The sequence below is a fragment of the Anolis sagrei genome, chromosome 6 (assembly GCF_037176765.1).
Source record: "Anolis sagrei isolate rAnoSag1 chromosome 6, rAnoSag1.mat, whole genome shotgun sequence".
NCBI lineage: Eukaryota > Metazoa > Chordata > Lepidosauria > Squamata > Dactyloidae > Anolis > Anolis sagrei.
The window spans coordinates 117,280,283-117,304,293 of record NC_090026.1 but is presented as its reverse complement, the minus strand read 5'-3'; the positions used below and the strand labels follow the sequence as shown (position 1 = coordinate 117,304,293).

The 24,011-nt window shown below is 38.9% G+C and overlaps 1 protein-coding gene across 1 annotated transcript in view; it reads right to left on the bottom strand.

Annotated features, from left to right (window-relative positions):
- Positions 1-239: 239 nt before the first annotated feature.
- The window catches only part of LARP4B (La ribonucleoprotein 4B), a 59,648-nt gene continuing 35,876 nt past the window's right edge, over positions 240-24,011 (bottom strand). The window contains exons 3-17 of the mRNA XM_060782550.2: positions 23,609-23,756; positions 22,792-22,953; positions 18,860-18,941; positions 17,293-17,429; positions 16,331-16,434; positions 14,629-14,739; positions 13,582-13,635; positions 13,277-13,486; positions 12,786-12,892; positions 11,558-11,809; positions 8,261-8,306; positions 7,674-7,838; positions 5,809-5,933; positions 5,116-5,227; positions 240-4,189 (exon numbers count right to left, since the gene is read on the bottom strand). Of these exons, the coding sequence (XP_060638533.2) occupies positions 3,908-4,189; positions 5,116-5,227; positions 5,809-5,933; positions 7,674-7,838; positions 8,261-8,306; positions 11,558-11,809; positions 12,786-12,892; positions 13,277-13,486; positions 13,582-13,635; positions 14,629-14,739; positions 16,331-16,434; positions 17,293-17,429; positions 18,860-18,941; positions 22,792-22,953; positions 23,609-23,756 (2,097 nt within the window). The 3' untranslated portion in view covers positions 240-3,907. The remainder of the gene's footprint in view (positions 4,190-5,115; positions 5,228-5,808; positions 5,934-7,673; positions 7,839-8,260; positions 8,307-11,557; positions 11,810-12,785; positions 12,893-13,276; positions 13,487-13,581; positions 13,636-14,628; positions 14,740-16,330; positions 16,435-17,292; positions 17,430-18,859; positions 18,942-22,791; positions 22,954-23,608; positions 23,757-24,011) is intronic.

Genomic DNA, 24,011 nt, shown 5'->3' with positions numbered 1-24,011 from the left:
CACACAGCATATTCTAACAGTGTGCCCAGGACTAACTCACAAAGAGAATTTTGTTGAAATGCTTAGCTGCCGAAGGGCAGACTTCAATTCAAACAGAGAATTTAAGGGAAGTTGTTCAGTTTTGGTGCAGTGTTTATTGCTCTTAAATTATATGAGCCACAGCAAAAGAGCTTCTGGTGCCTGTTTTCGCAGCAATAAGACTATACACAAGTGGGCGCAAAGACGAAAGAAGTGAAAAGTACTGTTGTAAGAAGTTTTAATTTAAAAAAAGAGAATTTCAACAGTGCCTAAATCTTTATTTTTCATAACCTACATATTTAGACAGTTGTACATTTTATGACACAAAAGGAAACTTAAATTACCAATAGTTTACATGTAAGCTTGATTCCAGTCTTAAATGGAAGAACGAAAACAAAAAACAAAAACAAACACACTTAGGAAAAAAAAGGCCTCCATATAACACCTCCTCTTTTGTGTCTTGGCAGCTGTTAGCTCGCAGGTGTCTTCGATTGTCTGCTGCTATCAGTGTAGTAAGTTACACAATGTGTGAGAAATGCAGCTAGCTGAAAGCAACACAGTTATGACCATGGACCCTTCGGGTCAGTGGCTGTTGCTCATGATCCACTGCATCTCTTTGCCAACTGGTTATGCCTTCCGACAAGAGGCAGCAAAATTAAGAACATAAAGAACAAAATGGAGCTTGACAGTTTCTTGGCTGCTCTATGACAGTATGCAAAACAGGGGAGGGCACAGGTGAGGCACCCTGATGTAAAGTTATTGTACGCGTTAGGTGTTCAGAAGCAAAAACATTTTGTCTTAAATACATTCCTTGAACAAATTACACTTCCCTATCAAAAGCAAGGTAATCCTACAACTTAAAGAAAAGAAAACAAGCTGTAATTGGTTCCTACCATTTAAACCTGCAACTCAGATTTCGGGAGAGGTTTTATTTTTATTATTATTATTAGAAAAAAAAACAACAACAAAATACCAGATTTGAATAGCTGTATGTAAACAATCCGTAGGGTATCCACTTTTGTGCCAGCATCCCCAGATTATCTGAAAGGTAGGTATTAAAGTGATGGGAGACATTTATTTGGCATTTAAAAATGTTATCACAGTAAATTCTTAAAAATCTTTTTGTGGGCTGTTACTGGGGTATGGATTACAGTGTATTAACCTAACAGAAGCAGCAGCAACATACATTAGTACAGCGCGACTCACCTGCTGGTCTGCATATATTATGTTGACTATATAAGTTGGCCATTGATTTGACATACAACTTGCCATGACCACTGCCCAATTTGCCTGCCACCTTTTTCCTTTATACTCTCAGCAGGCAAACAAAGAACTGTCACAGCTAGCCTCAACCACATCCCAGTCTGTCATTTTTCACTGCTCGCTGGGTAGAGGATAAAGACTAAAACTCCAAAACAGTACTAGATTGGAGGTTTTCCCTGGTGTTTAGAGTCCCCTTCTTCTCCTGCATCTTTTCCAAGTACAGTATGCCTTTCCCAGAAAGTCACAAATAGATCCCAGCTTGCTTCTTTTTTAGGTTTTGCAGTGCCAAAAAGCAGGCTGGTTTTTTATTTGGTGTTTTGTGTATGATTTTGTTAGCGGGAAATTAAAATAGCAGCAATCTATGTCAGGAAATCAATTGCCCTGGGTCTCTTGAGATATGTGGAACCCTAAAAGCCTCGATATGTACTGGCTAATTTTTGGAACTAAGAGTGGTTTGGGCTATGTGTCTCTTACAATGTTGTTTCTTTCCAATTCAGTTGAAAACAAAACAATCACTGCAGCTTGTTAACACAAAGTGGAAAAATTGCAGTGCACAACCCAGAGTCACAATGGTTGAAGTGCACACTTCCAGAAAGTTTTAAAAATGCCAGGGCTTTAAAGACAGACTTTCTCCAATTCCCTTTTGCAGTGAAGATGCAGAATCAGCTTAGCACACCAGTATAAAGTAAAAGAAACAAGGAAAAAAAAACAAATTAAAGTAATATTCAAACCACAACATTTAGTTTATCTACATCCATCTCAACAGCAACATTTATAATATATCAATAATTTTTATCAGTTTTTTTAATGGTACCTTTTTATATGTTCTGATTATTTACACCTGTACAAGCAAAAGCACACACTTCCAAGTGCACATATTTAATACAGTATTGACTATTTCCATTTACAGATTTTTTTCAACATTTTGAAAAAAAAGATCAACTGCTTAAGATCTTTTAAGGTATATTACAAAAACTGCCGCTACTACCTGTACTCTACAGTATGTTTACCCAGTAAGACCAGTGACAATACATACATACTGTAACTGAGTAATTCTGTATATGCCACCCACACTAACCCTGGAAGGGGTCAGACTTCAGTAACTCTAAGCTGTCTTATACAAAAGTTAAGGCAAAGTCATTTTTCAAGTTTAAATAAAATTCAAGTCTTTAAATATTGGATGGAAATAATTCTTTTTAAAAAATCAGTTGTTTAAATAAACCTTTTTTTGTGTGTGGAATAATCTGTATTCAGCAGGAATACATTTTCATCTGAACCATCTGCTGCTTCAACACTCAAAAAAGAAAAAAAACTTTAGGCATTTTAAAACAAAAATAATTTATATTCAACTTTATTAGAAACTGGTTAATTTAGTGCATCCTTGTCCTTCAGAAAGCATGTTCACTTCTAAAGTAAGCAAGTGTGAAAAACCTCACCCCAGACAGAAACAGGGATCTCTTCCTTCCAACATACATGCACACACGCACACACAAAAAAGAATTCCATTATCTCATGGACTTTAAAAAAATTAAATCCATATGCCAATGTTCATAGGTACAGAAAGGTCTCAGCACTTAGGCTGATTAAGATATGAACTCTTTCAAAGAGCACTTTCAGCATTGTTTTAAAAACCTACACAGAGCACAGGGAAAAATCAGAAAAGACAGCGGTGGCTCAAAAGTAATTTCCTCTGGCTAAAGGGAAAAACTGAGATCCTCATCACGCAAATGCTATTGTGCTGTCTTGTGATAAACAGCCATTAGCTGGCATCTGCCATTTACAAGGGCTTATGCATTTAATTTTTTTTATTCACAATGTGCTTTTTTCCTTTTTTTTTTCTTTTCCTGAAATTCAAGGAACCATATTATTCTGGATTGAGAAGCTGGTTACTTGCTTGCAGTCCATCAAAAGAAATATTTTAGAGAAGGCTCACAGGCAAATTTTATGGAGGTTCACATTTGGCCAAGAAAAAAATGTCAATTTTTAAAATAGTACAATCAAGTATTTTTTTTTCAAACTTAAAAAGTTCAGTTTATTTACTGATATGCTACAGCAGCCAGAATTTTAAAAAGAAACAAGTCAAATTTGTCTTATAAAACACCTGTTTTTTTTTTCTTTTCCATTCTAAATATTAGCTGCTACTATTAGTCTTCTGATTTATTTTATTTGTATATGTAGATTGGTTATTTAAAAACTACAGCAGCACAATTCTGCTTAGTAGATTAGGAAACAACTCATTAGACAGAGCTTGTGTTCACACAGCAACATGGAGGCTTAATAAAAAAATTGATTTTTCAGACAAATGCACCTTCCATCTAGGAACAAAAAAAGGATTTAGGCATCACCTCCAGTTCAGCACCAACCAAAGTGTAAGGTTTAGATTAATTAAACCCTGACAAAGTAGACTGTTTGCTCAAGGGCGATTTGGTGGGGGAGCGAGGAAATTGGAGGAGCAATCTATTTTACAAAGGAAGAAAAACAAAAACAAAAAGCCTTGCAGGCATTTTGTATGATTAATACCCACTGCAAGCGCCTAACCAGCAACTCGTTCTTTGTATTTCTGAGTGGCAACATAGGTTTACTTCATTATCAAGAACTTTTCTGAACTCCTTCCTAAGCGCTTGTTTCACTGAGGTGATTTGGGAGGAGTGCTCTGTTCTTTCGTCGGGCGTTTCACAACCGCTGGAGGTGGCGACCGGCGTCCTGACTGTCTTCTCTGGTCTTTGGGCTGCCCTGGAGTAGACTTCAGAGGAGGGGCTTCTTTGCTTCGCTCTAGTGTTTCTGTGGGTTTCCTTTCCTCCTTCCCACAACCAACAGTGTTTGGCTTCTGTTCTTTTGGGGGCTGAAGGGAAGGTGGGTCTTTAGACGTCCTCTGGCAGATCTCTGCATAACTAGGTTTCCGTAATTCCTGTGTGATCAAAAGGAGAAAGCTATAGCACCAAGCAGTGGCTCTGTGTGTGCATCTGTGAGCTAAATAAATCGTTGACCAAAAGAAACTTTCCCTAACCAGCAGAATCGACTGTGGTCCCACAACAAACCGAGAGAAAACTTTATGAATGAGACAGTTTTTCAATTAAGGATGAGGAAAACACTGGGTTTAGGGAACCAATTTTCTGTGGGAGGATTGCCAAAAATCAAAGCAGAAAGCTACCACTGGGGGGGGGGGGGATCACCACATCCCTCCTACCTATTTAATATCTTCCTGGAGCTTTCAGGGAAAGACATACACATATTTGAGAGAGGACATAACAAGAATAGTCAAGGAGTCCGAAGGGACCCAAGGCCCCCCAAAAAAGTCTAAGGAGACTTATGTAGCCTCTGTGCTGTATGCTCCTAATCAAGGAAAGTAGCTACCAAAGAACTCAGGGAAGTACATCCTTTCCATTAAGAAATGAAACTTCAATATAAAACCAATTAATAAGAGCTCCACTGTAAACTGGATTATTGGGATGCATAAAAGGAACCTTGAGAATTTCAACATGTGGTAAGTGTCTATAGGAGCTGATAAGATAAAGCCTTTGACATTTTTTTTCAGGGGATTGATAAAATTGGTAGGAATCAACAATGTAGAGTGGCATATTTTTTGGCGATACATTTTTGTTTAATTCTGCCATTTGAAAATAGCTAACATTTTATGCTTTTTTCAATAACATTGAGAGAATGAAGATACCAGAAACTGTACAGATTTTGAGCTTTTCCCTCACCCACTTTCCACTTACTCCTCCAAGTGCTCAATAATGCAAGCATTTTTAGTTTTGTGGAGTGGGGACCACTCAAAACATTAAAAAATAAAGAGAAACAGACAACAACTTATAGAGGCCAAACTGTACTTACTGCCACAGCAGCCCCATTGACTTGTACTGATTTACAAGCGGTAGTGAGCACAGAAGAAAGTCTTTCAATATTTTGTGTCTCTCTCTGCTGCTTGTCCACAATTTTGGGGTTACTGCAATAGATAAAAAGAAACACGTCAATATATTGCAAAACACCCAACTTTGCATTTGGGTCAAATCAAAATGCAGAAGATGGCAGCAGTGATAAAGCTGTGATGTACTGATATATGCTTTGCAATTTCCATGCAGAAATGTTTAAAGGATTAGTCTTTTTTCTTGTTCAGGGTGAAGGTTTGTTTTATGGCCATGTGCCCCCCCCCCCCCCCCCAAAGACATCTTAACACTGCACTTTGAATAAAATTCTGTGATATCCCACTTTGGAGTCATAACAACTCCAGCTGAGAAAGTGAACCTCTCTGTATTTTAGGGAATAGATAGGTCATTCACTGCCTTACTCAACTGCATGCATTTTTTTCAATACAACAGATGGCCTGAAAATTAGTTTTCATGTGTGCATAATTTAAAAAAGAAAACCATATTTCTAATCTGATGGTGGTGGTCACACACGGCGTATTATTTACCAAACTGTTCAACAACTAGTCACACACTTCCACATCTGACCCTTTGAGGATAAAAAATGCAAACTGTTGACTCTGATCAGCATATTTAAAGCTATATATAATGAAGTCCTTACTCAGGAGGTTGGGACGGGGAAGGAGACCTTTCAAACGTCCCTGGCAGAGTAGAAGAAACTGGCAACAAAGGTTCTCGAGGAATTCCAGGTGGGATAGTGTTTGTATTTGCACTGACGTTGAGAGTCTGAAGAAAGCAAAGTTTGGGTCATTTTCTAATATGCTTCAGTTCTGCCAAAGAATACATAAATAAAATAAACAAGCCCAGCACTGTCATAGAATGACAGCTAAGCAAAAAATGACTACATCCCCCAATCTACTCACAAATTTATTAAACTAATTCTAGAGTATAACAGAAAAAGCCTGAATACACTTCAATATTCCAATTACAACAATGTGATCGCGTCAAAATAAACACTTAGATAAGGAAGTATTCCATCCAGTTACCACAAGAGACTGCTATGCTATACCAAGTTCAGGAATTATTGGGTTCTGATTAAAAGAATTGACAAAAGACACTTCCCACAAGGTGAGTTTTTATTTTTGAAAGATGATTTTCCTTGGTTGCCTTTGTGCTGTACAATGTAACTATCAAATAGACGAATATTTTTCAAACTCTGCTCCTCCAGGTGTTTTGTACTTCCAGAAATCCCAGACATCTTACCAGCTGTTAGAAATCGTGGGAGCTGAAGTCCAAAACATCTGGAGGAGAAGAGTTTGAGAAACACTGATATGGAGAATGCTAGACTCTAAGGGAAAAAAGGATGGTGACAAGATCTATTTATACCAGTGGTTCCCAACCTTTTTTTTGACCAGGGACCACTCTCCAACGGTTCCCAACCTTTATACCAGTGGTTCCCAACCTTTTTTTTGACCAGGGACCACTCTCCAACGGTAGTACCAAAAAGGTTATGAATCTGTTTTTGGTCAACTTAGATTCGGTTTGGTTATTTGGGGGCTGATTCAGAGAATTGTACTGGATAAGCCATCTCGTAGTGAGAGTACTTCAAAAGCCTAGCTCCCTGCTGCCGGCTATACCAACACCTGCATGGGGCCATAGCAACACTTCTTCGGCCCTGCTGTCTTACAACTCCTGGGCAGAGTGGCTCCATGACTGCACAGCCTTGTAGAAAGAGTAGTTCAACAGCCTGGCTGCATGGCCATAGCAAAACCTACTGAATGAGTCCTTGTGCCTTTATTGTAGAAGATCAAGAACAGAATGAAGTCCAAAGAACGTAGTACACAAATCAGAAACAATTATAATTCATAAGCCACTCTGAGTCCCCTTCAGGGTGAGAAGGGCAGCATATAAATGTAGTAAATAAAATAAATAATAAATCAGCTCTAGTTTCTGATACAGAACATATGCCATCCAGTAGTCGCCATCTGCTCACTCACAGAAAACCATATTTAATAAGTCTCGCCACTATAAGAGGGTTTCACGAGACCAGTCGCTCTTGTTGCAATGGTGTAATAACGGTGAGGCCACGGACCATATTTTAGTTCTTGCGGGAACCACTGATTTATACTAAATAGAAAAAAAAATCTTACGTTTGCTCAGTTGCACTTTTATTTAGAAAATTTAAAAAACCCTGAACTAGGAGGTCCTCTGACCAAGTACTGAAGCAAATCGCATATCAGTGTTGACAGTATGAAACAAGGATCACTGCTGGTCTGATTGTAAGCTTGGTAGATGTTTACAACTGACTGACCTGAACATCTCTTATACCAGCTGATATAGATTTGTCTATTATATTCACAAGTAAGGCAGGTACATCAGTTAAGCAAAATGAATTTTTAAAAGGCAATCACATTAGACAAATTTGCAACTGAACACTAATTCTTATTGTCACAAGCAATGCTGATGAAATTCTAGAAGTATGATCCATAAAGCGGAAAGGCAACCTCTGTTTTTTCCCATACTTACTTTTTCTTTTGATGAAGCGACTACCACACTGGATAATCGGTTTTCAAACAAGTCTTCAGTCTTTAGGTTACCAGCAGCACCAGGCAATGGAGGGAAACTGGACAATCCCAACTCAAAACTTGGAGAGGGAGGCTTTGGAGGTGGTGGAGACTGTGTCTGTCCTCTCTGGAAGACAAGATTAGCACTCTGATTCACTGGCTATGATCCAATTGTAGTGCATGTAGGAAAAAGGCCTGTTCACATGCAGGGACAAGGATTGCTCAGACAGGATGCCAGATAGTTACAGATGATCAAATGCCCAATCTCAAAGGTTTCTAATGGGTGAACCTGCAAAGTCTAAACACCCGTTCTTTCATTATTCAAGTAAACACATTCTTGAGTGTGTCCTATGTTATAAACACTATATTTCAATAACTTCATAATCAAAGAGAACCTTGAATCAACTACATTCATCTCATCACACTTGGAAGTTGCTTCAAACAGCTGTTCTTCTTTATTTATGTTACGTCAATAATTCCACATAATGTTGTGTTACTACAAGTCATCAAACTTCTGTCATCCTTAAACAACTTAGCATTAATGCTCACCGTAAACTTGTCTTCTCTCTTCTTTCGATAGCCGTATGAGTTTTTTCTGGAGGAAAAAGAGTCATTGTCATTAAAAATTTACTCTTATTTATGAGTTATGAAAATCCTGGCCATGTATAAATATATGAGGGGAAGTCATAGGGAGGAGGGAGCAAACTTGTTTTCTGCTGCCCTGAAGACTAGGACGCAGAACAATGGCTTCAAACTACAGGAAAGGAGATTCCACCTGAACATTAGAAAGCACTTCTTGACTGTGAGAACTGTTCAGCAGTGGAACTCTCTGCCCCGGAGTGTGGTGGAGGCTCCTTCTTTGGAGGCTTTTAAGCAGGAGCTGGATGGCCATCTGTTGGGATGCTTGGAATGTGATTTTCCTGCCTCTTGGCAGGGGGTTGGACTAGATGGCCCACAAGGTCTCTTCCAACTCTATGATTCTGTGTACTGTGGTGTTTAGTAGGCCAAATCCAGGCGAAGGAAAGGCACGGTCAGTTAAACAACGAACTCAGCAACCAAGTTCACTGGATAATCTTGAGCCAGTAATTATCATTTGACTTATGCTACCTCACTGCATTGTTGGAAAGATAAGGTAAAAGGACACAAGAACATCATGTAAAATACATCATGACTCCTTAGTGATGCCAATGCAACTTTTCCAGGTCAGGTAATCCATTAATCCTGTTCCAAAAGACGATGCTGAGTAATGTAGCATTCCATTTGTGCTGCTTTACTTGTTTGTCACCCTCCCCAAGTGCTGGAATTCTTGAATTCCAGAAACCTTATAATACCTCAATTAAATGAGGTTTCATAACTTGTACCTGAAGATTATGTATCAGCTAGGACTTCAAAGTGTTATTTCATGAAATGCTTCAACTGCATTGTTTTGTTTTTCAGAGAGTAAAGTCAAATCCTGATGCTCATTAAAAACATGCGTGTCAACTATTTTTAGATATTAGAGAAGATCTATGCTTATTTTCCAATCATGACAACTACAGCCGCTTTGATAAATAACTTAAAGTTTGTGACAACTCATTTTGGCTAGCAGAAAATATTGCTATGCTAATGCACACTGCAGAACACGAGCAGTCTCTTCAGCATCACATTTTATGTTTTGGTGTAGATTTGTTTCTAGATATAAAAAAAGGCAACTGGATGCTACCAAGTCTTTGTATTTGCAAAAAAACCTTTATGTTGCCGGTCACTCAATGCTTCAGAAACCAGACAATTTAAATCTTCTGCAGGTTAGATATTATAGTGGCAAATAAAGACTATGGGAAGTTGCACAGTAATGCCAGTGTACAAGGGTGTATAGCTGAGACAGTAATTTTACAACAGTCTGTAAAACAGGTTTATGGAAACATTAACTTGCTATTACCACTAGAATGATAAAACTCACATTTGATTCTCAGGGGAAAAAATTCCACGGGTTGCAAAAACCCATGCAAAGTTCTTAAAAAGTGTCTGGGGTGCCAGCACTGGAATCAAACCAGATTAAAACTCAGAGACAGCTGCAAATCAATGTTAACAAAGTGAATGGTCGAATGAGCATCTCCACTGCTCTGAAGGCTATTATGTATTACACACATACACACAAAGCAGTGCCTATCCAGGCATCACACATCTCTTCCTAATCTAATTCCCAGGTTTTAAATTCTTGTCCACAGAATAAGCCCATACTCACAAGTCCCAATGACACATTATCTGTTCTTTATGATAAAGTTTAACCACTTTGTATCTAACTGAAGAAACAACAATAGGGTTAAAGGATGAACTCCCTAATCCAGGAGTTCTCATACTATGCTCCGCTGAACCCATGGGGCTCCACCAGTGATAGTGAGGGCCTCAGCGGCGCCATGCTGCTTCCCACCTCCCTCTCTGTCTTCCTCCTGAGAAATGCAGGGAAACTGAAGTTTTGAGCTGCCAGAAACAACAGCAGTAGCAGCAGAAGCATCCTCCAGGGACACAGGCCCTTTCTCCCGCCTCCCTGACTGCCCAGAACTCTTTTCCTTGCCGCCCAGACTCTTACCTTCCCTGACGCCCAGACATTTTACCTCCCTCACTGCCCAGATGTTTTTTCTTGCCACCCAGAAACACCCCTCCCCCCCGGCTTTCTTTGCTTCCTAAACCCTATTTTCCTCCCACCGCTTAGGGGATGCTTTGATTGTGTTTTTCCTGCAGCACAGATGTGGGGTGGACTGGATGGCCTCTGGGGTTTCTGCTATTGTTATTAATATTAATATTATTACAAGGCTGGATGGCCATCTGTTGGGAGTGCTTTGACTGTATTTCTTCATTTTAAATATTGTATTGTTCTTTCTTTCTTTCCCTTTTTTGCATTGTGTTAATTACCGGAAGACCCTCTACCCAGAGAGACACTTCCCCTGTGACTTGGGTCAAACAGAAACAACTGAGCATGTGCTCCTCCAGTCTGTTCTACAGGGACATTCAATCCACTCATCTTGCTTCTGCTATTTAATTACCTGGGCCATTCAGCACAATTTTACACCACCTTGCTGTTTTCACATACCAACTCAGTTATATCCTATAATGCTGCCTCCCTCTCCATCCCCTTCTAGTCACTTCCCTTCACTAAATAGTTTTTGTGCTTTAGCCTTCAACATAACTGTTTTCTAGATTTTGGATTTTAATGTGCAATGCTTCTGAAATTGTACCCCACTCTCCTTATGTTGGTCTATGACCATAATATGTAAAGATTTTTTGTGTTAATTAGTTCACACAAACACTCTCCATCCATATTCCACTGGCCCAGTCCATGCCTGATACACACACACTATATATAATATAATATAATAACGTTTCTTAGGACTCCACACAATCCTTTTGCTTAAAAAAGGGCTCTGTGGCTGAAAATGTTTGCAAACCCCTGCCTAATCCATGAACAGTTTTGATGCGATTTATTTTAAAATGTATATTGAGGTAACAGATTGCAGTAGCTCAAATAAGGGAAAGAAGACTCACTTTTACTTTGATCTGCTTATTCTTACCATCATGTTACTACCTAACTTCTTCAAGTTCATCCCTATGCTTGCTAATATTGCATTGTGGCTCTTAAACACATGGATATTCTCCAGTGTTTTGGTTCCTTCCTTCCTTTAAACAAAATGCTTAAAACCGATTTTCTCCTTCTTTACCCAATTAATTGCCATTACCTCAACGACATATGTGAACTCATAATTTACTGTTTACCTAACCCTCCCTTACTACACTATAGAAACACATCACTTGACTGACCTTTGTACAACATTTCACCAACACTGATAACTACCTAGATGCAATACTCACCTTCCTCTGCCTAAACTTGGGGATGCGTCTGAAGTGGTGGGTTCTACGCGTCCACTGCCTACTTCTCGCTTGGTGTAAGTTGTTGTATTTTGCATCCGTGTTCTATTTTGCCCTGGCTGTCTTGCTTGTGGGCTTCTGACACCATTGATTAAACGATCAGCAGAAAAATTAAATATTGTAGGGCTCTCTAAAAGTCCAGTCCCTCTGTCTGCACTGGGTATTGTATGTCGTATATGTGATTTGCTGGGATTTCTGGGGGAAAGAACAAATCATATTTTCACTGTCATATAAAATCTTTAGAACTTTCTCTAGAGTTTTCTCAAGAGTGTAGGTTTCTCTAGAACAGTGTTTCTCAACCTGGGGGTCGGGCCCCCTGGGGGAGATTGTGAGGGGGTGTCAGAGGGGTCGCCAAAGACCATCAGAAAGCATATATTTCTGATGGTGTTAGGAACAACTTTGGCAGAGAAAGCTGAAGATCTCTCTGCCTGTCCTCCGCTTCCTTTTTGGAAACAGATGGTGTATCCTCCCACCAAACGTCTTCCTCCGCTGTAATTGGCTGGCCTTTTAGAGACTGCAAGTGGGGAGGGGAGAGCAGGTGTGCTCAGTGCATGGCAGCATTGGTGCGCATATACAGGCAAGGGAGACGTGCGAGGTGGGAGTAAGGCTCACACCAGCGAGTCTGTTTCAAGGCATGTGGGAAATTTGGCCCAACTCTATCATTGGTGGGGTTCATCACAACATGAGGAACTATATTAAGGGGTCACGGCATTAGGAAGGTTGAGAAACACTGCTCTAAAGTCAACTCCACATTGTGTCAACAGTAACGTTATATCCTAAGGTTAAAAAAAAGGAATGGATCAACCAGCATCCTATTTCCCACTGTGGCTATTTAGATGCATGTGACAAATCAACAAGCCTGTTATCTCCCACTGGCTGCTGACATATGTTGTCTCAACTTCTCATAGACATTATAACATGACCAGAAGCCCTTCCCCACCATGAATCTGATTACTCCTTCCCTTTCAAAATTATCTACTTTTGCAGGCATCGACACATCTTATGGCACCAAATTCTATAGTTTATCTAAACAACTTGCGAAATACTTTCATTTATCTTGAACATTTATCTTAAACCTCTAATGCATACCTTGCTCAAAGCTATTTCAACAATAACCTTGAACATTTTAACATAGCAGCTCATAAAATAAGAACGTATCTATATAACTTGCCTGTGTCTGGGGGTATACTGCCTGAGTGAAGTCAGTGGAGAAGCAGTAGGCTTGAAAGTAGGTGATGTAAAACCATTGATAAATCCAGTATTTGGAAATGGCGTTACCTATTGAACAGAAAAACCGATGAGTAAATAGTGGTAACCCTGGGACTCTCAGAAGCCCCAAATCCTCTGATTTCTCAGTTAGATGTTTCTGCCATTTCCCTGAGAAGAATATCACACTTATGCTTGTAGCATTATAATGCTTGGAGACTATGGTTACTCTGAACAATTTCCATGCTTATTGATACTTCCTCTACAACGTTTTTTTTTTTAAAAAAAATATGGTCGTTCTGAACTGTTATGATAATCTCAAAGTTATCTCAAGTACTTTTTGAAGCTCCATGCATGAAAACGCACCAGTATTATAGAGCTATATATTTAATTTAAGATGTGCTATTAATACAAAACAAATATCTAAGTAACAAAGACACCATTCCAAGTACTTACCAGTGATGGATCAAGATAGCTGTGGGTTGTTGACCATGTCTGTGGGGCAATTAAACTGTACAGTGGAAATTGCTGTTGTGGGCTATATACTGGAGGTAAATAAAATGATGTTGTATAACGCTGTTGTGTGTAGATGTTCATGTCCAGAGGTCTGTATCCGTTCTTTGGCAAAAATGTATTTATAGCTATAGCTTTTGCTTTTATTCTTGCCTAAAAGACACAAGAATATTTCCTTAGATTGTACCTAAAGGATTTTCCCACAAGTATTTACAAGTTGTGCTTAATCTCAAAAGTCGCCTATTTACCTTAATTGGTTTTCCTTGAAATGTTTTCACTTCTTCTCTAAGGTACCTATATGCCTTTAAAAGTAAGAGGAAAATCAGTAGGAAATAATAATATTGGCACAAGCATCAATAACTCTTCTGTATATAGGGAATATACCCAAATATAGTTAAGCCATAAAGCAGATTACAGTCAGGTCTCCAAAACTTTATGTTTAATTTAATTCTTAATACAAGCAGTCCACAAGTCATTAATAAGGTTTTTTCTTAAGTTGAATTTGTATGCAAGTCAGAACAGGTACATTTTTTAAGTGTAACTCCAGCCAAATATATAAATATATTAGCTTTGGATTGAATAGTGGAAGGTTAACAGCCCTGTGGTGTTTGTTTTGCTGCCTGTGCCCTTGTTCAGATAATTTCACCTCACTTTCTGTTCCTGTGAGAATTGAATTTTGTAATTCGAGGATTTCCTGTACTTCAAAAAATAATTTAGAACCAGTTGAAAGGAATTGGAACCATTCGTACATTCAACTTGGGATGAAATCAATCAGACCTTATTGCTAAACACCTTGAAAAGGTGGGATTACGACGATAATATGTTCCCCTCAGCAGTCTACCTGCTTCATTTTGCATGATGTGAAACTTCCAAACTGTCTTCAAAGACAGCCCCATCCACAGTACATTGCAGTAGTCTAACTGCAAGTGCGTGGACTACTGTGGCTAATTTATCTTTGGCCAGGAATGGCATTTGCATCTAGGATATTCAAAGCTGGCACAAGCATTCTAAGACAACTGTATTTCATCTGCAATGAAACAGAAACCCAAGTTGATTCAATAGGCCTAATTCAGTAGAGTCTAGCAATTGGATTTAAGCTGCAAAAACATTTTGTTCTTAAGTATGAACACTGCACAACTCTGCACAACCACGTGACATCTTCTTGGCACTAAGTATTTTGTATCTTCTGTATAAATCATGTAGTATGCAGCCACATCTCTGTGGAGGTTTATTCACACTGCTTCAGCAAAGATTGCCCCGAAAGAAGTACTTGAAGAGAATTGGTAAATACATACCTGTTGTGCATCTGCTTCAGACTCAAATGTAATAAACCAGTTGTCATTATAGGCAAATTCACAGTTGATGAACTTAGGCAAGTTTTCTCCCTTGAAGAGTGCTTCAACCTCCTAAGGAAACAAGAGTTGGGTAGATGTGTAAGCACAAATTGCCAAATATAATTGAAGATTACTTCAATATAGAGCTGAACAACAGTTTTGCTAGTACTGCACTAAACGTAAAAGTATCTAGAAGATACACATCATTTTCAGAAATGGCTAGGGCAACAAAACAGCCTAGCATTCTAGATAACACATCCTTTGTAACTACAGAACTACCTTCAAATCCATGGGGAATACTGTCCTGGAATTCATGTGGAAAGAGCAAACTCTATTGAAATTAAGGACTTCTGGTCCAAGAATAACATGGAATTGTGATGGAGGATCATGAAAATGCCTAAAGAGGTCATGTTTTCTTGGACATGGATAAATATAATCACAGATATGGAGGTTGCATGGCACTATCAATTTTGTGCACAGGAACCAATTTTAAAATTTGATGTCATGGCCTTAATGCAATTTTTAAAGGAAAGAAGTTAGTAAAATGTTTGAATGGACACTAAGTCTCACAAACAATACTACCTTACCCCTTCCTTCTTTTACAAAAGCATCTGCCTACTAGGTTGGAACAGTGCTATACAATTAGTGGACCATGGACTTAAGTTGCAAACCACTGATGGGTTTTCCAGCAAGAAAGAAATAATTATAGCCAGTGGGAACAAATATGGCACCCTTCCTCATCACACTGGGGAGTAAATTCCCTGCTGATACCCACAGATTGCCTAAGAAGCACTATGTTAGAGGATACTCTGGAAAACTGTAGACTATTTCCTAGCAAACTGCATTTAGTAGCCAGAATCCTGTTGTTAGCTTTGGCTGGAGCAGTGTTTCTCAATCTGGGGGTCAGGACCCCTGGGGGGGGGTCACGAGGGGGTGTCAAAGGTGTCAAAGAAGACCATCAGGAAATCCTATTGTTCGTGGGGTTCAGAATGCTCTTTGATTGTAGGCTAACTATAAATCCCAGCAACTACAACTCCCAAGTGACAAAATCACCCCCCCCCCCCCAAAAAAAAAACCTCACCAGCATTCAAATTTGGGCATATCAAGGTTTTGTGCCAAACTTTGTCCAGTGAATGAAAATACATCCTGCATACCAGATATTTACATTACAATTCATCACAGTAGCAAAGTTACAGTTATGAGGTAGCAACAAAAATACTTTTATGGTTGGGGGTCACAACATGAGGAACTGTATAAAGGGGTCATGGCATTAGGACGGTTGTGAACCACTGGATTAGAATATGATTCACTTATCATTCAACAAGCATTTTAGTGGGTCTACTCTAGTTGGGACAAACCAACAGAATTCCACCCATGTTTGTGTTTGCATGTGCCCAAGCATTCATTTCTACAAAGTGACTTTCCCAGCTCTTTGCAATCCATTCCACAGCCACAGCTCTCATGAATTGCCTCTTCTGTTCAAAAGCATTCCCCACTCTCTAAACATCCTTCTCAAGGTACAAAGGAGTAAGAGACATACTGAACAAGCAGTATTACACTTACATAATATTTAGATCTAGCCCATGTTTTTATTTATGCATGTAAGCGAATAAAGATATAACTATGGGGCTCCGTAGGCAGCACAGAGGTACAAGGTACTTACTTCAATAGGAGTAGATTCAGGAACTTCTCGCAAAATCACAATGCAGCGATTCTGGTTTGGCCTGACTTTTTCACCTTTCTCGTCCACTTGGACTAAAGGTAATGCTGAGAGAATATATAATATAGTTGGCTTAGACAAAGTAAGATTTTGTATTCTATCTGCTATCCTCAAAATGCAGTTAGAAGACTGCCTTTAATCTACAAACTGTTAACTCACACTTGCTGAAAAGCACAGTTTTCTAATACTGTGAAATACATAGCCCATTTCAGGGCTGAAAGACAAATACAGTTGGCACCAAGCAAGTCTTCCAGACTTGCCACCTATTTTTCAAACATTTGCTTATCACTTCCCTTCATGATGCCACGAGAATACACTCCTGGTACTCTCATGGCATGGCTCAGCCCTGGCGTGACATGTTTTTCTATGTGAGAAAGTAAATAAAGCATGGTCAAACACTTTCTTTACCACGATAAAAATAGGTACATTCACAGAAGTAGTGATTAAGCATTACATTAATCATATCCTACATGACTGTGATGCAAAACCTTCAGACCCAATGAATGTAATCATAAAACTGCCAGATGTTTTGGGATGTTTTGGGATCATTTGAAACCAACCATAAACAGGAGATCATCTGAAGCCAATCCCAAAGAAGCAGTAGTAAAGTAAAACCAATATAAGTGTTGTAAGCCTACTGAAGTGTTGTGTACTATAGGAGCCTGGGCTACTCCCTCTCTGCTCATATTGTGAAGGGAAATATAAACATGAGTATGAATGTGTTCAAATTAAGGTAGTTACAGAGCTACATATGACTACAAGACATACCTTACTAGTAGCTCAGGAAGTCAGGTCTCCTTCTACACACTTACAATAAATAATGTGTTTCTCTGGTTCTTTAGACACACAATAACATTTACTAACTCATGTGTAAATCAGGGACACATGCATTGCCAGTTACTTACATCTCAGTACTTCAACAATTAAATCCAAATCAGTACTCAGTTTCTTTACGTGATCGAGGTTAGCTACTGTCATTATTGGCACATACTGATCACTGTCCATCTGAGAGATAAGGTACATGTCACTGGCAAGATTTTCTCTGTGAAAAGAAAACAGGAACATTAATGGTGAAGTATTTTCATTATGTAATTCATGTGCATATCAGTGTTGTAGTTGCCTTCATTGATATATATGTTGGCGAAAAGAGAGGAAAAGTCACTTGTGGTCTGCCAAAATGGCAACCATAATGACATAGCTCATGTAGAGTTGATAGATCATAAAAACAGCACTCTGATTAGCATACCAATTGCCTACATTTGATGGCTAATATCAACTACAGCAATCTATAGCTGAAAGATAAACTACTTATGTGATTTCCATTACATCAGTAGTCTACCAAAGTTGTTACTAGGAACTATAGAGCTGAAAAAGATCCCAAGGGTAATTTAGGCCATAATTGTAAAATAGATACATTCATGTTACTTAATATTTCCTTAACTGACACATTCTTGGGTTTCGAACTTCTGGAGTTGTGCAAGAAAGACAGGACTTTACAGTATGACTAACCAAAAGGAATGCAGTCCACTATCAGGTATGTTCAGAACTGCTTTATATCCCCAGGCAGAAAGGAGCACAAATGAGGAAACACACATAGTTAGCAAACATATATGCAGCTGATGGGGTGTTTAGCTTTCTAGGTGACTAACTATAAAGGCCTTATATTGCCTCTTGTTGACTCACATTATATTAATTAAATAATAACATAGTAACTGAGGTATGCCATAATATTTAAGAATAATACAGTGTTCTAAATATATTAATGAGTAAGTCTAGACATTTGAATAAAAAACCACCCATAACACCTGAGTTGGCTAATCCACAGGTCAAGGTAAATATTGTATCTTAATTTTTATGCAACAAGGAACCATCCCATTCTCTATACAGTGGCAAAAGGCGAGAACATAGTCCAAGCAAAGAGAATCTCAAAATCACTGGCCTCCTCTATCCTCTCTGCCACAGCACTATGTCTGGCTTTTTTAATGTCTAGGAGGAAAAATGGTGGCAGTGGCTGGCTTCCTGAAGTGCTGCTGGTGTTTCCTTCTCTTTGAGGAATGACCCTCGACTTATACACAGATCATATCAAAATCTATAATTCTGGTCCCTCTTCTCTTTTCCCCCTTCTCTTGTAGATATGTTATAATTCTCTTAAACCTGCTCTCAATGGTTACTTTCCTCCAAAAACTAATCTATAACACACTTAGGAGGGGACTAACCCCTTTCTCTTGATAAGATTTGGTGGAAACAAAATCAAATTAAAAATTCAATTAAGAAACATACCTCTCATTCCTCATAGTGTTCCTCATTCCTATCTAAACTTCAAATTTTTGAAGTATTAATCTGTTGGCTTGCCCCTGTCCAGTGATGAATTTTCAAGACTGTTTAGCTTCTGAGTGGTTATAAATAATTTCCCATTGAAAGGCAAATACAACAGCTGCATGCACTACTGAGTAACAACTACCTTACTCTTACCTAGATAAACAAAATTCCAGTGTTTTCTTAAGCACTTCTCGCAAATCTTCTTGACCTTCTGGCTGCAGCTGCTCTTTACCACCTGGAAAATATAAAGTCAACCTAAATCAAGGCATAGGATCATAGAATCATAGAGTTGGAAGAGACCTCATGGGCCACTCAGTCCAACCCCCTGCCAAGAAGCAGGAATACTGCATTCAAAACACCCCCGACAGATAGCTACCCAGCCTCTGTTTCAAAGCCTCCAAAGAAGAAGCCTCCACCACACTCTGGGGCAGAGAGTTCTACTGAACAGCTCTCACTGTCAGGAAGTTCTTCCTAATGTTCAAAGGGAATCTCCTTTCTTGAAGCCATTGTTCTGAGTCCTAGTCTCCAGGGCAGCAGAAAACAAGCTCGCTCCTTCCTCTCTATGACTTCCTCTCACGTATTTATACATGGCTATCATGTCTCCTCTCAGCTTTCTCTTCTTCAGGCTAAACATGCCCAGCTCTTTAAGCTGCTCCTCATAGGGCTTGTTCTCCAGACCCTTGATCATTTTAGTTGCCCTCCTCTGGACACATTCCTATCTCCCTTCAATTGTGGTGCCCAGAATTGGACACAATATTCCAGGTGTAGTCTAACCAAGGAAGAACACAGGGTAGCATGACTTCCCTGGTTCTATACTCCTATTGATGCAGGCCAAAATCCCATTGGCTTTTTTTTGGTGCTGCATCACATTGTTGGCTCATGTTTAACTTGTTGTTCACGAGGACCCCAAGATCTTTTTCACACGTACTGCTCGAGCCACACATCCCCCATTCCATATCTTTGCATTTCTTTTTTTATGCCTAAGTGGAGTATCTTGCATTTGTCACTGTTAAACTTCATTTTGTTAGTTTTGGCCCATCTCTCTAATCTGTTAAGATCATTGCATTGAGGATTTTCTTTTAATATTTTGAAGCTGGGAACAGCAAAAATCCACATATGCAAAATCTGTGGATATGGTGGGTCGGCTGTTTTCAAACATCCCAAAACTCCAAAATTCAAAACTCTTCTGGATCCAAGTTTCTTAGCTAAGGAATACTCAATCTCTGTATTGGATCTTGATTTATTTCTAGTAGGAGCAACTTTAAAAAGAAACACAGACTAAGCTATGTACATGTTTGAATAGGGTTCTGTTGTATGTACAGTATCTGGAAGCAGTCAAGAGGCCCTCAAGAATTCAATTGTTTGGCTTTGCTAGGCACACCCTTTGCGTATTCACTGTATCAATTCTTATTTTTATGTTTCAAATATGCTGTGGTAAAGAAAGAAACTGAAACAAGTACACAAGACAGTAACATATCTGTCAACTAGTAACAGTAAAGCTCTCCAGACAAATGTTAAGCTGTTTCTTTGGGTCTTATTAAAACAAGAGGACTGGAGAGCTTTAAACTGATTCTGGTGGACTGTATAAACCAGGCATGGGCAAACTTTGACCCTCCTGGTGTTTTGGACTTCAACTCCCACAATTCCTAACGGCTGTTAGAAATTGTGGGAGTTGAAGTCCAAAACACCAGGAGGGCCAAGGTTTGCCCATGCCTGGTATAAACTGTTCTAGAAAGTGCCTCATGTGTGGAATTTAGAGTCAAAACTAACAGTGCAAAAACTGAAGTACTTAGAAAACTTATAAAAAAATCTTCTATCCAGAAGAAAATCGAACTGAGTTCAATGACACATACTCTTCACCTAAATGTGTATAAGACTGCACCCTCAAGAGCCCATTAGACTTTTAAAAAGATCTCAAAGATTATGAAAAGTATAGAAAAGAGTTGCGCAATGCACATTACGCATGGACCTCTGCTGAATAAGACAACATGAAGGAGTTACAGTTTACACATAAGACAACATGAAGCAGAGTTTACTAATTGTTCACAGTTAAAAGGTTTATGCACTGTTTGGAAGTTGGAATCGAAGCTCAAGTAACATATATCTTTTCCAAGCATTTTCCATAACACTAAAACTGACAAAAATATACAAATATTCTATCAACATACGTCAAGTAATTGACTATTTAACCTTCACATATTAAAAGTTTATACAGTTTGAGAACCTAGAACACTTAAGTCAAGAAAGTGGATCTGTTACAGAAATGTTACTGTTATGAAGTCTACTGAACGCTAAAGCTATGAAATGCTCCTCAGGTTGTCCTCAGGTGCAAGCTTAGGTTCACAGTGTGGACTATTACTTCAATTCTGAGAGATTCAAAAACTGTAGTTTTAAAGTTCAGTATGTTATACCAGCATCAGAGCAGATAATATGTCTTTCATATATTATATAGAGCCTTTTTTTTCTCAACCTGCGGGTTGGGACCCCTGGGGGGGGGGTCGCGAGGGGATTTCAGAGGGGTCGCCAAAGACCATCAGAAAACATATACTTCTAAATTTCTTAGGAATCCTTTTGAGAGAGAAGGCTGAAGACCTCTCAGCCTGTCCTTCTCCTCCTTTTTGGTGTTGGTAAACTACAACTCCCAGAATTCAAAAACAGCTCGCCCCCCAACCCAACCCCACCAGTATTCAATGTTGGCCATGTAGGTAGTGTGCCAAGTTTGGTGCAGAGCCATTGTGGGCTGGGTTCAGAGTGCTCTTTGATTATAGGTTAACTATAAATCCCAGCAATGACAACTCCAAATATCAACGTCTATTTTCCCAAAACTCCACCAGTGTTCGCACTTGGGCATATTGAGTATTTGTACCATGTTTGGTCCGGATTCATCATTGTTTGAGTCCACAGTGCTCTCTGGAGGTAGGTGAACTACAACTCCAAAACTCTAGGTCAATGCCCACCAAACCCTTCCAGTGTTTTCTGTTGATCATGGGAGTCCTGTGTGCTAAGTCTGGTTCAATTCTATCATTTGTGGAGTTCGGAATTCTCTTTGATTGTAGGTTAACTATAAATCCTAGCAACCACAACTACCATATGGCAAAATCAACCCCTCCCCACAACCCCACCTGTATTCAAATTTCGGTGCATCAGGTATCTGTGCCAAATTTGGTTCAGTGAATGAAAATGCATCCTGCATATCAGATATTTACATTACGATTCATAACCGTACCAAAATTATAGTTATGAAGCAGCAATGAAAATCATTTTATGGCTGGGGGTCACCACAACATGAGGAACATTAGGAAGGTTGAGAAACACTGGAGTAGAGGGATACTAGATGGGTTCAGAATATCATTCTGATCTAGAACAATGTGCAATAAAAAAAGAATCACACTATATGAGTAAAATATTTGACACCTGCTTCAGAACAGTGTTCAGCATCACACTTTTAAAAAATGAAAAACAAATCTGGTCATTCAGGCAGAAATGAAAGCCTCAGGCTATAGACAATAGCCAGCATGGTTGTGAAGTTGCTGTGCAGTGAGCACATTTCCAGTGCCTATTTCCTGCATCACTTTGTCCTTCTCTATCAGATACAAATGCACATTTACATAAAATATGCTGATTTATAAAAAGTGAGTAACATGAACGATGATAGAATTCAACTAGTCTTAAAACTAGTAATGCACATTTGGTTAAGTTATTGAAATAAACTACGGACAGCAGGCACTTTTATTATACAACTAAAATATGCAACATAACATTATAGAGACTTCAGGAGAAATTCAAAGAAATTTGTGGGGAGCCTCACTTGGGGAAGTAACAGCTTGGCTCTCAAGGCAAATTCCTTTTTTCTGTTGCTAATGAAGTTGAAAGATTCTTGCCTAGATGTTGCGGCTCTTGGCCTCCCAGTGCCCTCATAGCTGAAGAGAGAAGTGATCTCTGCCCATGTTAATATCCTTCCAGATCATTTTAAGTGACAACAAAAATATCTCAAAAAATGTAGGCCTGGAAGGATTCTCATGATTTTTTTACAATAAAGACAAAATCTTATTGGCAATTATTTTATGAGAAGATCATTTTCTTACCTGTTTGAGTGTTTTCATGCATAGAATCATACTCTGAATGCTCTAAAGCCAAAGGGTTCATATCTGTTTGGTCTGATAATGGAGCTGTTAGTGATGGCTCTTGTAGTTCAGTTAACGATTCATTCTGGTGCTTTTTGTCACCATCCCCATTGGCTTCCAGCCCTACCGAGAAAACGTGAAGAGTCACAAACCAAATCCTTCACTTATTTGGAACCAGACATGACAAATCTTTTTCTGAATAACTGCCAGAAGGATAGCTAGGTTCTATTTCTTAATGCAGGTGATCAAGTACCTCGTTGACTAATATACATATTAGTCCTTAATAGTGGTTGTTACATTGCCATTAGAACCCAAAGTGTCTTTCAGGAATTTGCTATAACCATAAACTGATGGCAGATGGGTAGGCAGAAAGGAAGTCTTTCACTTTTCTAAAACAGGTCCATTACACAATGATTGTCAAAGCCCTTAAGGCTGAAACAGACTTAATTTGATTTTGTTATCAAGGAAGAAAGTGGTCTGCACAGTGCCTCTTCTGGTATATAGGTTGCTTTCGTCAGCTGGAAAGACTACTATGGGTAAATTACTAGATCACTGGTTTAAAATAATGTCGCAGAGAAGAAGAAAGGAAAACCTTGAATAGATTTATCAAGTTACAGGCAGCTACGTCTGAATTAAACTCTGATTAAAACTAATCGTACAATTATAATTATGATTAGGCAAATAGGGCATGATACTAACTTAATCTGCACTGAATCCACTGTTAAGTATGGCTAAGTTTTATCCAACCAAAACATATTTCTAAAACTGCTGTTTGTACCTTCTTTGCAGGAATCTGGTGGATGATCCGGTATTTCTTCCCAGTTTTTGCTCACACTGCCATCAGCAGCACCACTTGCTTCCACATGTAACATATGATTCCCCCATACTTTTGCATTAGGATTTAACTCAGAAACCTTGGCTGACTCCTAGAAAACAGAAGTACGTTTTGTGGATTAGAGTTTGAAACAGAACCATGTTTTATAAAGAAAGCAACAAGGCATTTGCTCTATCTCTTTTTATCAATTTGTTTCCCCATGAGTGAAGACATCCCTGTAATTAGTAAATGCGCCACTGAAGTGGTGCCAGACATGTACTATACACTACTGATTATTTTAAACAGTCCCTTATGTCTGCTCTCAACAAGATATTACCCTAACATAATTGTTGAGAAAAAATGGATA